Source organism: Diospyros lotus, chromosome 12 (genome assembly GCF_014633365.1).
Source record: "Diospyros lotus cultivar Yz01 chromosome 12, ASM1463336v1, whole genome shotgun sequence".
Lineage (NCBI taxonomy): Eukaryota > Viridiplantae > Streptophyta > Magnoliopsida > Ericales > Ebenaceae > Diospyros > Diospyros lotus.
The window spans coordinates 4,088,789-4,102,332 of record NC_068349.1 but is presented as its reverse complement, the minus strand read 5'-3'; the positions used below and the strand labels follow the sequence as shown (position 1 = coordinate 4,102,332).

At 38.0% G+C, this 13,544-nt stretch overlaps 1 protein-coding gene across 2 annotated transcripts; it reads left to right on the top strand.

Annotated features, from left to right (window-relative positions):
* Positions 1-482: 482 nt before the first annotated feature.
* LOC127786640 (F-box protein At4g02733-like) lies at positions 483-8,443 on the top strand. 2 transcript variants are annotated; one of them, XR_008020020.1, is made up of 13 exons: positions 488-886; positions 1,393-1,568; positions 2,712-2,906; positions 3,219-3,329; positions 4,576-4,661; positions 4,741-4,862; positions 5,715-5,779; positions 5,896-5,968; positions 6,047-6,109; positions 6,284-6,348; positions 6,458-6,532; positions 6,641-6,907; positions 7,827-8,443. XR_008020020.1 is itself a non-coding variant. In XM_052314169.1 (12 exons), exons 1-12 carry the CDS (start codon positions 551-553, stop codon positions 6,852-6,854), a joined length of 1,581 nt encoding a protein of 526 aa, XP_052170129.1. In that variant the 5' UTR covers positions 483-550; the 3' UTR covers positions 6,855-7,712. The 2 variants fall into 2 exon arrangements, 1 of the variants encoding a protein (XP_052170129.1); XM_052314169.1 differs by lacking the exon at positions 7,827-8,443 and having other exon boundaries at positions 483-886; positions 6,641-7,712.
* The last annotated feature ends 5,101 nt before the right edge of the window (positions 8,444-13,544 follow it).

The window sequence follows — 13,544 nt, the reverse complement described above, 5'->3', positions numbered from 1 at the left end:
TGTCGTTTTCACAGCTTCAGCCTAATCAAGCACGGTTAGGCTAAAGCAAAATTCTAATTTTGAAATCACACCTGTTTACGTGTTATTTTAAATATTTAATTTTTTCTAGGTTTAAAATTAAATTAAATTTAAATAAATTCAAATACTTTGAATAAGTATTTAATTAAAAATTTTAAAATGTCAAAATTTTAATACTTGCATCATTAACCTCCGTGATCTCTACGCGAGGAATGCTTACGGCCAAAAGCAGCAGGCAACGACGTCGTAATGATCCAAAGACGTTGCTTAATCTCTCCCCGTCCGTTCCCTCCCTGACAGCTGGCTTTGTCAGTTGCGTGATCTCACACTTGGACGGGTGACGCAAACACCCATCCCCCCCCAAGTCAGCCGGCGAGCTATGCACGCGCGCCAGGCACTCGTAGCACCCAATCCCCGCCCTACGTGGCGGTCATTGCCCTATGTCCGTACGATCATGACACTCCTAGAACCTTACTAAACACGCACATCTCTCTCTCTCCCTCATTCGTTCGCTCTCTGTCCTCCACCCGATATGGATACTCTCCTCGTCCACAGCCCTTCCATGGCCAAGCGGCCGTGCTGCTCCTCCGACCCTCTCGTCGCCAACCCTAGGGTTCCGAAACCCGACCCGATGGACAGCCTCCTCGAATCTTTCCTTGGCCTCTCCGATTCCCCGCCCCTCTCTCTAGACCTCTCCTTCGACCGCCTTCTCGACTCTAGGGCTTCCGATTCGGACCGCAACGACATGATCGACCGCGCCATGAGGCTCGGTTCCTCCCTCCTCGAAGCCGGCAAGAGATCCGCCAGAAAGCGCGCCACGGTCCACAACGCCGTGGTTTGGGCCCTCCCTCCTGATCTCACCATCAAAGTATGTGTTCTCTTCCTTCGTATTCAATGTTAATGTTTGGTTAGGGAAATGCAAAGATTTGCATCCTGCAAGGTTTCGGATTCGTTCTGATTTTGTTCTGTTAATTGTAGCGTGATTTCTAAGATTCGAGTGGTGAATTGTGGTCGCGAGGGCATATTTGCACTCGCGGAATTTTTCACAATCGATTTAAAATGCTTTAATTTTGCTTCTGGTTTGTGGACTTGGAGCATGTATCCTACTTGCTTCTTTCTAAATTGGAAGGCGTTTTGAAGCAGCGGCTTTTTCTTTCATACTGCATAATTTGTCCGGAGACCACCTGGACATTGCACCGTATCTGTGAACTTAAAGAGCCTCAACTCTAGTTTTCACACTGGGAACTGTAAACGAACATTCTTGGAAGCTGTATTTTTCTCTAGATGGAACGTATTGATGCTCACAGTTTTGGATTTGATAGGATTGCTAATTAGAGTGTGCAATTTTAATGCGTGTCACTTGCTGTTCTGTAGGTATTCTCTATGCTTGATACACAAAGTGTGTGCCATGCTGCAGCTACCTGTTCTTTCTTCCATAAGTGTGCTTTGGATCCTTTGTGCTATGCCAATATTGACTTGAGGACAGTAGTCCCTAAGGTCAATAACTTGGTTGTATCTACAATGATTCAACGAGCCGGCAAAGTTCTTCAGTAAGGGATTTTTATGATTTAATTTTTCAGTTATTATTATGTTATTACCTTCCTCTTTGAGCATCTCTTGCCTTCTACAAGTGGAAATGAGTAGGGCTACATCATCAAATGGGGTTTTTAGTTTCACGGTTCTACTGGCCTAGTGATCACATCCTTTTTGTCTTGGTTGATGACTTAGTAATACAGAGAGAACAGTACCTGTGGCTTATTTGAAATGAGAGCAGTTGATGACTTAGTGATCACTTCCTTTTTTTAATGTGGAATTTGTGGATTAATAGGCATGGAAGTTTACAAGACAGAAGATATGACTTGTATGTTGCATAATTATTCCTGGAGGCTAAGGTTTAGTTGGACCTTTTAGCAAGGTTTTTGTTTAATTAATAACCATCATTCTCTTTGTAGCTGGTGCATAAATAAATTAACACATTTCTATTTACGATTAGTGGGTGCGTGCCTGCACACATGCGCGCGCACACACATGTAGGGGGGGGGGGGGGGGAGTTCTACTCTTGCAAAAGAGAAAAGTTGCTGAGTTCCATATCTTGCCATGAGGATGTACTGCTGCATCCATGATGAGCAGGTTAATAAAGAGATGTATGACTCTTGTCCCTTCATCAAAAAGACTATATAAACCGTGTTAAATTGATCCAGATACTGGTATTGGGCACTTTTTAAGTGTTCCTCCAAATTTTGATCCCTAAGGGTGCTCTGCAGCCAATTATGATACTTTTTTAAATTTTCCCATGCTTGATCCCATGATAAACTTTGCTCAGAGCATGGCTCTCGAATGCAAGATAATTAACTTAACCAACTATTATTAATTTATCCTTGCTAAAGCATAAATGGTTGAAGGAATGCCAAAATATTTTTAGAAATTTGTGATTGATATGACTCGCTGCTCTCTTTAGGTTGTCTGGTACCTTTTAACAACAGTACTTAACCTTTAAATGTTTTGAAGTTAAAGCATGCATTGGCTTTACAAATATGCTTGTATATTACATCTCTGATTAGCTTTTGTTAGCAATTTGTTGGTTTTCCTTCTCGTGGTGGTTAAGTTGATGGCGTATCTTCCATTTGTTTTATTTCACTTTTTCCAACTGCTATAACAGATGTGCAATTTCTTTTTGACTTTTCTGAAATTAGGTCTCTTAAGCTTGGCATAGTACCAGGGCCAACTGCATCACTTGGATCTTCTCAGCCACTTGTCTACACAATCAGGAATTCTACAGATGCATCTGGATTTTCATGGAATGATAAAAGATCTAGACAAGGAAAGGAGTCATCTATTTTAACAAGATCATGTTTAAGTTCGTTGAGTGGGGACATTGATGCTCCAGGGTATGTATGTTCTAAGAAAAATTGGTAATGCATTAGTTTACATTTGGGGAATCAATTAAGGAATTGGACCAAACCTTAGTAAGTTAAGGTCCTAAGTTCAAACCCACCTTACTCTGGGTAGCACCTAGCATGATGGGTCTTTGAACTTGGCAGTCATGCCTGATTGGGCATCTACCCATAACTGGGGAATAGTTACATCTGCTGGTGGGGATAGGCTCTCACCAATCATACATGCATGGATATATATATTGAGAGAGAGAGAGAGGACATACATTTTTATATTGACTCTGTTCTTTGTCCTGTAATTGTAAGGGCTCTTTTGAGGAGGTTGCACCTTTACAATATTGAAAGAATGGATAATGCAGCACTCTCTGTAGCACTGTCAACCTGCTCGTATCTCCTTGATCTTGAGATTGTTGGCCTGTAAGTTATATTTCTGGGTTCTTAATTTTGCTGCATTAATTGCTGGCCTTTTGTGCTCTTAGATGGTACTAAGCATGTTTTATGTGGCTGCTGAATATTTTTGTATTTCTGAAGTTGATTTTTTGTCAAGTTCATAATTTGTTTTCTTTTTACATGCCAAAAAAAAAAAAAAATGGTCACAGCAGAGTAAACTGATGAATGGGCTATATCAACGGAACAAATTTTCTGCTGCTGTAATCCTTTTTTGCAGTACCAAACCATCACTGTACTTGCTTATTATTCTAAGTTGACAGGATGAGAAGTTTGTTGAACTTATGACTTGAACATCCTTCGAATTTTAATGAATGCTTAGACATCCTTGTAACATTTCTTTTATTATTTGATATTTGGAGAAGACCGTTTGAGGTCAGTAAACACTAGTATAATCGTTCAGTCTTACCAAGGTTTGTTAAAGAAATTCAGAGATCACAACTGACGTGTTGATATTTTGTTGGATACTGTTGGACATTTTCTTTATTAGACAGCATTTTCAGTAGCAAATTCAGCACATTTATGTTGACATTTTTTTTCAAATAAAATTCAGCAATCTTTAGCATTATTAGTATCGGCACCTTCTTGACCTGCAGTTCATGCATTCCTTGCCAGTTGAAAAGTGAATTTCCAGTGCTTCTAATTGACTTGGTCTTAATGGTGTTGGCACAATCAACTGGAAAAATAATTATGCAGCTCTCAAATGCTTGGACATCTTATCAATTTGAATCCACAATAAATCTCACGATGCATGAAGATTGAACATTCCCTTTAGGAGCTTCACATGTTGTAAAAGTGGGGATTTTTGTGTCAAAATAAATCTAACCAAATTAACACATGATAAATAGCAATGATATCCTTTTACTTCTAGACTTACTGCTTTTCAACAACAACCCCCCCAAGCCTTAATCCCACTAGGGTGGACCCCACATCTCTTAAATTATTTGTTTTCTTTTTTCCACCATAGGGAAAGGGAGAAGATGTATTTCACAATTTGTGTAACTTCTTTTTTTGTCACATTCATCTTACTTTAAGGGTATTGTTATCATTTTTTATAATATGTTAATATGAAAGATAGCAAAAAGCTAGCTTTTTAAAATGGGTTGTAGCAAAGATAGCCTTGTTAATTATTCATATTATTACTTTTCCTTGTCGTATCCTTTTTCTTTTTTGTAACTTGCTTAATTTATTTAAAAGGATTGGTTCTCTTGTACAGTCATGTTGAATTGAGGCAGACGTTGGAATCAGTGAGCAAACATTGTCACTTGATAGAGCGATTGTATTTTGAATCTTCAAAAACAGGTATTTCCTCATCTTTATTCTGTTCCTGCATTCTTTCTCTTGAAAGTTGAGCTGCTTATTTTCTCTATGTTATTTCCAGGTAGAGATGACAGTTTGAAATTGCCAACCTGCAGTGATTTAGTGAACAATTGTCCTCATCTGACTTCCTTAGCTCTTAGAGGATTTAAGCTACATGACCACAAAGTCCGTATACTTGTGAAGGTGTGTTTCTGAAGAGTTGAAACTATCATGCAATGACTAACCTTACTTATTATTATTATTTTTTTTTTAATTCTCAATTTGATGTGTAATGCTGCAAAACTTTGTTCCCAATCCATCTTTGCAAAATGATAAGTGCCATCCTTGTGAAAGTCTTTGGTATTTGTTTCACACTTTATATTGTGCTGAACAGAGACCAAAAAATGCTCTAGCTTGATTGGACGGAAATTCTGCAGTTCAATTCAGTGTCATGTCAATCCGAGTTCACCTAACACGGCTGTTTTTAGTTTCTTATTTCACAATACATTGCACGTTGGAATTAGGAACAACTAGAAGCTACAAATTTTCAGGGTGATTTATGTTCTTTTTGGTTGGAATCATGTAAGTGGGAGAGGTAGTACTGATTGACTTACTGACTTATATGGCAAAAAAACTTCCAATGGGCACATTTGTTATTGTTTATACTTCACCAACCAGTAATTGTTCTAACCATGATTAGAACTGTCATTATGGTACACAACAGGTGGCTGCTGTACGCAAGTCAATTCAAACTTTAACAACAGCATTTTTGTATTATATTTGAAATTTTTGCTTGTGTTTATGAATAATTTAAGATATTTACTTGGCAAAAATCTACATTTAATTTGGCTAGCATGTCATCAAAAACAGTGGAATGGTCTGAAAATTGTCTGATATTGCATTGGAGAGTTACGGCAATGAAAATGATATGCTTTTTAGTTTTGAGTGTTTTGTAGCAAGGTCAGTTAACTATAATAGCAGCATTACTGATTTCAAATGGTTTATGCAGAAATTGTCTGATTCTGACCCTAAGCTCTTATATCAATCATTTTGCAGGGTTTCCGGAAGCTGAAATATGTTGACTTCTCAACTTCCTACTCAATCACCGGTGCCTTTCTAAGGTTGGACTGTTTCCTATGGAGATCAATCTCCGGCCTTTCTGTCTTAGTCTTCTGTTTATATCATTTGTGGAATTTCCTTACTCTTTTCTTGGATTATGTCACCTTCTGTTGTCCAGGAACCTTTTAGGCAGTGCGGGTGGGAGTCTGCTGGAGTTTTTGATTTTACGTGACTGTATGCATCTTAAGGAGGTAAGTTTTGCCCTCTCTCTATCGAGGGTTGGACTGTTTAAAATCTCTCTCTCTCTCTCTAAATTTTGCTTTCTGCAGGTGGAAATTGCACGGTTTTTGACAGCAGTTCTTGCGGGTGATTTTAAGATGCTTAGACATCTTGTGAGTGGAAAGAAATTTCAATTTTAGTCCATTGTGATTTGTGTTTGTTTTGCCTCACATTATATGATCACAATGCTTTATTTTGTTATTTCTTTTTCCTGTTTTATGTTTTTGTGTTTCAGAAAAATAATTTTGGAGCTTTTCCTTATGAAAATTCACTTTACCTTTCAATAGGACATATCCAACAGAGAAGGTTTGGCATCTGAAGGTGATTGGTACCACAGATGTTACAGCAAAAGGTTGTTTCCATGTTGCCCTATATTTGGTGGCTGTTCCTATGAGTGTAGCTCTAATAAATTTTTGATGCATTTTGTTTTTTTATATTCTAATATGGTGCCTCCCGTACAGCTTCATTCCTGAGAAGCAACTATTAGAAGAAAGGCCAGGCTTCAGGCTGCTGGCTGAGTTCCCTCCTGAAGCAAGGTTTGTTTATCCTTGCATATATTGAAATGTGAAGGAACCTATAACTATATTTACAATTGCTGCACTTACCAAAAACATGTTCTCTTTTGTGGACGGCTTGTTTTGCAGTTTTGTCGAGATTGATCAAATGATTGGCAGTGATTACAGCGATTTTAGCTCGCCTTCACAGCCAAGTAGTCATACATCAGATGGAACACTGTTTGTGAGTTCATCAGAAGGTAGCTATAATAGTGATCAGGGTAGCGGGAATGAGGATGGCCGGGATGCCAATTTTGTAATTTATGAGGAAAGTTCTGATGAGGTGGACTTTCTGGTTCTCTGACAGACAAGCCTAGTAAGGCAAGAACTGGAAGCTGTGGTCACGGAGAGAGTTTGGTACCTCTCTCTCTCTCTCACTCTGTGTATGATGCATGATGTTTGTGTGCAACGTCCATATGTAATAGTAGTATTGGTGTGTCAGGACCCTAGTCCTAAGTGATGTTTCCTTAGAAGATAGAACTGGAAATTAAGGGAGAAATCATACGAATTGAAGGGAGGGGGGGGGGGGGGGGGGGAATAGACTGAAATGAGGGAGAACTGACAGAAATGAGGAGAGAATGGGGGGAGAAAAATAGACGGAACTTGAGAGAGAACAGAGAGAATTCAATAAACTTAATAATTCATACATTGATATCCCGACCATGAGGGTTATGGCTGTATATACAAGCAGTCCATAATTCTATAGAGCAGTTATCACTCTTCACTACTAGTAACTGCTCCTTGATCACTATCTCCCCACTACTCCATAACTAAGAATAATCAGATAATGAAAGCAATAATTAACTATTTTAGCAAAATAAGTAAAAATAAAAATAACAAGTTGGTCGTGACATGGTGATTCATGTTTTAGTGCTTATTCTTAAATGTGCGAATTTGAGTGTTCTGTGTGTGTAGATTGAGAGTTAAGTGGTTGGTGGCTGATTCATAAATCAGTGATGAAGAATTTGATCCAGTAGTGATAGGGCTTTTTATTTCCCCCTTATGATAAATGATAATATTGTCGTGACAACCTCAGTGCAACATAAGAGTCTGTTTTAGCTTCCAAGGTTTCTGAGTTCTTAACTGAAAAAACTGCACTTTGTGATATTAAATGGAAATGGCTACCCTCTTCCTCTCTTTTATTGTTTCCTTTTCGAGAGAATTTTTCAATTCAACAAGCATTGATGCATATGAACCATTCATTTGTGCGCGTGATTCAGCAGTTATACTTGTTTTGTACCATTCATGGTCTTGTTATGCGCGTGTTTCTTGGCAGATACAATAAAAGAGGAGGGAGGGTCCATGAGGCTGAGTTATTATTATGGTGTTGTGTGGGTGAATCAAACGGCTTGTGGGAAACCTAATAACAGCCCTTTTGCTGCTGCTGCTGCTTTGACTGCCGATACTGCAGAAGAGCTAGCTACTTGCAGAGAGAGAGAGAGAGAGATGGTATTAGATATCAATCAAGTTCATCAAGCCTTTGTTTTACTAGTATATTTTACCAAAAAGAGAATACGTAGGATTATCATCAGCAGGAGTAGTTTTATCGATCATTTTCACCCCTCACATCATCTCAAGTAGGAGGAGGAGGAGGCAGCCACCCTGCTGTTAATCTTTTTAATCTTTTGGTATGTGCTTAAAATTGTTGGGAATATGGTCCTATCGGTTGGTTGGTTTTACAACTATATAGCAGGCGCAGATTGTAAAGTCAGTCTCCAACATTGTGGATGATACTTTTCAAGGTAAATTTGAAAGTAAACTTCTTGTAACACTACCCTACCCAACCCATCCAATGTTCTTACTTGAAGCATGTGGCCCCACCCACCGCCAGCCCATCTGTGTTATGATAACGTTACTTTTTGTTCTTAATAAAAATTTAATTCATCTTTTCCCTGCACCGATCAATGAAATCTTTATCACCGGAATATTTGTCCAAATCATCCGTGCCTCTTAACAGGAGCACAGGTCTGTTGATCAAGTGATTTCCCCGTGCATGCTCTTGAAGCAATATCATTAATAATCTCTACAGGGATAAGGATATGGCTTGGGTGATATTTTGAGCTTGGATGAAGTTCCCAAATAATTTGGAATCTTCGTTCTTCCATGCGCTCATATTCTAACGGATATTCAAACTCATGATTATGAGTTTTATCCGGATCAGTTCCATATCAAATTATAAGATTCATTATAGGTCCCCATCAGTTCCATCAGAACAAACTATCTGCTATGAAGCAGATCAGATCAGAGAGTGAACATGTTACTCCATTGACTTCGACCAGGTTGTGTGCACGATTTATTATTTACTTTCGACTTTGATAAGAGTATCTTTTTCATAATATGTAAGATAAAATAAAAAGTAACAATTTTTTAAATTAGCATTATTGATTAATAATTTAAAATATATAGAGAACTTTTATTAAACATAATGTACAAGTAAAATACAGAAATAATTAATACTAAAGTGTGTGAAGTAAATGTTCGTTTCTATTTTTTATAGATCGAATAGATTGATATATCTTAAATTTTGAGTCAATTTTTAATTTTATTCAGTTTTGACCTTTACTTTAATTTAGTAATCGAATTTTTATTTTTATTTCAATTTTATTCTTGATCGGTAAAGTGTATGTCCTAACTTACGTCATAGTTGATGTGGTCCGTTGATGAGCAAAATAGTATTGTTTTGCCATTTCAGAAGATTGTCTTGCATTAGCCATTCACTGCCTTTTTTGCCATGGTTGTCTTTTTCTTTACTGTGGTTGTGTCGCCAGCAACCATGGGGTTTTCCAGTAGTGACTTTAACAGGTATAAAGGCGTTGCCATGTCGAATAATCAGAGAAATGGTCATTGCCGGCGGCCATTGGCGTCGTGCCAAGATCGCGTTGCCGTTCGTCAGTGGGCTCCGTTGACTGTCACTATTCAGCTTCTCTCAGTTGCATCTTCTCTATTTGCGCGTCTCTTTGCTTTCAACGAAGATCGATTGGTATCACATGTTCTCTGATCAGTCAAAGGTCGTGATTCCTTGTTCATAGTCACCATGGCTTGATGGTTTGGCCATGGTCGTTGCTATTTTCTTAACACTGAAGACCGGTCGAGGGTCATCTCTAACACGATTTCTCCGGCCACAACCTTTACTTTTCTGGTTACCTTTTGCTGTCGTCAGTCTTGGTTGTTAGCGATGGCTGGTCAACGCGATTATTGTATGAGGTTGCTGGCGGTGAAGGGTGATGAAGTTGCTAGTGAATGATGGAGAAGAATAGAGTGGTCAGCAACAAAAGGATTGAAGTAACAAGGAAGTTGAAAAAGGTGGTGGGGGCAAGGACGCATAGAGGGGTTAAAACCCTAACTAAAGGATGAACATAATGGGTTTTAAGTGAATGGGTCGAGGCAGGACGTGTGACGCCCTGGCCCCCACTAACAGGTACCACCATGACACGCATTATAATTTGGGCCTGCATCGAATGATGACTATGCCCCTGTCAATATAGAACTTTTAAATAATATGGGCGCCCTAGGTGGGGTCCAGGCTTTGCCACCTTCGACCGGACAAGAACTCGGGAGTCAATTGCGATGACAGCGAAAACTCACCCAAGCCTCGTACCTGATTGGGCCCTTAGAGCATAAATCCAATTTCAAACAAATACCATAAAATATCATAAATTACTTCAACCACCAAACATAATTAAACATATCTCAGTTTATGGCCATAGCCGACAGGTACAAGTTCCCTACTCTACTGAGTTTACTCATAGTGGGAACCTTAACTAGGTTCCGGTTTACTTCAGGTTAAGTCATATCCGACACTCATAGTTAACACACAGTAGTTACATTACATTATTAACATTTGGGGATTAACTCACACCTAACGGTTAACGATCGCTGCCAACTGGCGGCTCTTCTATCAACACCGCCTTTCCTTTCTCGGATCCCAAGCCATCGCTAGGTTAGTGGGAAAATACAAGGGTGAGTCCCGGGGACTCAGTAAGAGTAATATGAGTTGCGGTAAATTAAAATGCATGACAATTATAGAATAATGTGAAGTGTATCATGCATGCAGGCCTGTCCACCTCACCCTAAACCGAATTTTGGTGGCCCTACTGATTTCATTTAGGACCCCATCTCGAGACTCACACGGTCCAAATCTATAGCCCCATACCTAGATACTTCTCCCACAGTTTAATACAAGCCATGTCATAATAAATTTACACACAAAGCATATTAAAATCCTTACCACGTGTTAATCTCAAACTGCGTGTCGATTTCACGTTCCAATTCCTAAACAATTATAAAATAAAAATAATTTAATTAAACGCGCAGTCAATTTTTAATTATCACCGACACATCGCTAATTAATTTAGTTAAACATGCGACTAATTCATAAATAGCACTATTAAATAAATTTAAAACATTTTTATACCTCACGTACACACACGGGCAGAGTTTCGGCGCATTAAAAATTACAGAGCATTTACAGCGATGAAACAACGCTATTTATAGGCGCTAGAAGAGGAGGATTCAGCCGAGGGGGGAAATTTAGCTACCAAGGGTCTCCCACATGTTGCCACGTGGCAGCAAGGGAGAAGGGGTGGGTGGCACATGGCCACCCACATGGTGCAGCCTGGGGCGCACAGTTGGCGCCTTTGGCTGCGTGGCCAAGCGTGCGGCCGCAGGCATGGGCATCGCCTGGCGCCCAGCTATCACAAGACTAGTCGGGTAACAACCTGCTCCTAGATTACCCTGAGAGCAGGTGTTATCTATATGACTAAAAAAAATAAAAATTCATACGATCATTCACTGACTCACATAGAAATTGAGGAACAAACTCAAAATAACATTCATTAGTAATTCATTAAAAGCCTCAAAACATACTTGAGGTATGCATACATCATATGAAACTACTTGTCCCTTATACACATATTATATACAACTTTCCAAAAGTAAAAGGTGAGCATGTATATCCACAAAATGATCCCAAAAATCTTTTAGGTTTGAAGGTGCCTCGACCACGCACACTAGTCCTTTGCTTCACCAGATTCTTCGGTAGCTATCCCTTTGCCTTTACTTGGAATGATGAAGAGTACAAGTATGAGCCATAAAACTCAACAAGCATAAAATTCAAACTTAAATGCAGAATTCATAAATAGAGAGATATATGAGTAGTAAATGTTAACCATTCTATTGAAAAGCATTAACTACATCCACTTACTCATCCATGCATGAACATTCACGCATAACATGTCATAAATATATACAAATGCATGCCGGTGATACATATGGCCTTTCGGCCCACATAAATTAAATACATACCAGCCTGAGGCTTAATACCTGCAATAAAAAAAAAATTGGAAACATAACTAATTTAAGATCAAAGTCCCTCTCAACCTCTGGTCATCACCAATAAGGAGTAACCTCGCTTATGGTCGTCACCAAATGGGCGTAAGCCATGGCTCGTAACTAAACCTCGTAGAATAATCTATCGTGTGCTTCAACTTGTGAAAAAAGAAGTACAATTATTATACGAGGCACAGTTAACACTTTTCATCAATTCATGAGCTCAAAAATAAGTCATGTTCACAACACATGTAAAATATATCTAAGAATGCATATGCTAATGAAGTCTCATGCCCATGATACACATTTTATGCATTAGCTTGGCCAAGTCATTACATGCTTTAATTTCTTTGAAAGCCATTAATACTTTCATTTCTTAACATGGCTAACGATTCATTTTCAACTAATATAGGCTTAAAAGCCATGGAATTTGAACACTATTGATATCAAGAGACCCTTGGAAGCATACTCTCAACCGAGATCGAGGCACACAAATGCCAATTTTTGATATGCCCTAACTCTAATTAAAAAGCATCATTCCTTTACAATCATGGGGTGGTTCAAACCCCACTTTGGCTAGAAACACGACCCCACAAGGAAAGAAAACAAGGAGAATAAAATAGATAAAACAAAGTTTGGGTATTCTTAAATCTTGCAATTGCATTTTCTTACAAAAAAAAAATCAATTTCCATGTTTAAAACTCATTTTATCAAGCCTTACAAGACTTTCCTTGCACTTGGATTAAAAAAACATGTATTATGGGAGTTTTACAAGTTTTATAACTTTAAACTCGAGAGATGAATTATTGATCATAAATGAAAAAAATAAGAGAGAGAACATGAATTTAAATGAGAGAAAGAGATCAATGAACTTGCCTTCTTATGGATTATTTTTCCTTAATCTTGTCAAATCACTTGACCCGAGAAGTTTGGAAGAACTTGAAGTTAAAAGAGAAAGGAGATGGAGACTCACGGCTAGATGCTTCTCTTCCTTCTCATATTTTTCAACTTTTCCTCTTTTATATTTATGCACAAACTTTAACTTAAACTTCCACCACAAAATTTGTTCATATCAACGAATTGATATGCATGTTTTACACCCAATTTAACCCTTTACTTAAAGGTTAAGTCTTTGACTTTAAACTTCTAAAGTGCCTTTATTCTCTCCTCTTACTTAAAGTTTAAGTATTTAATTTCAAATTTTAGAAGATCTTTATCCTTACCTTTTATTTAAAGCTTAAGTCTTTAATTTCAAGTTTCTAGAAGATATACACTTAAGCCTCCCTATAATAGATTGAGAAGCTCATTTCAATTACCTTCAATTGGCTATTTTGACTTTTCAACATCTCAAACTAATCACTTAAACCGTCGACTTAAACTTTTCAACTAAAACACTTAATTTTCATAATTTAATTTCTCAACCAAACCCATACTAGCTCAAAAATTATTATCTCTTACTTTACATAACTAATTTGTGCACATTGATTAAAATAAATAATTTCATAAAAACTATATATCTAACTTATTAACATTAAATTGTCGATTTAAGTCTTTAGTTTTAAGTTTCGAGAAGATATACACTTAAGCCTCTCTATAATCGACTGAGAAGCTCATTTCAATTAGTTTCAATTGATTATTTTAACTTTTTAACATCTCCAACTGAGTA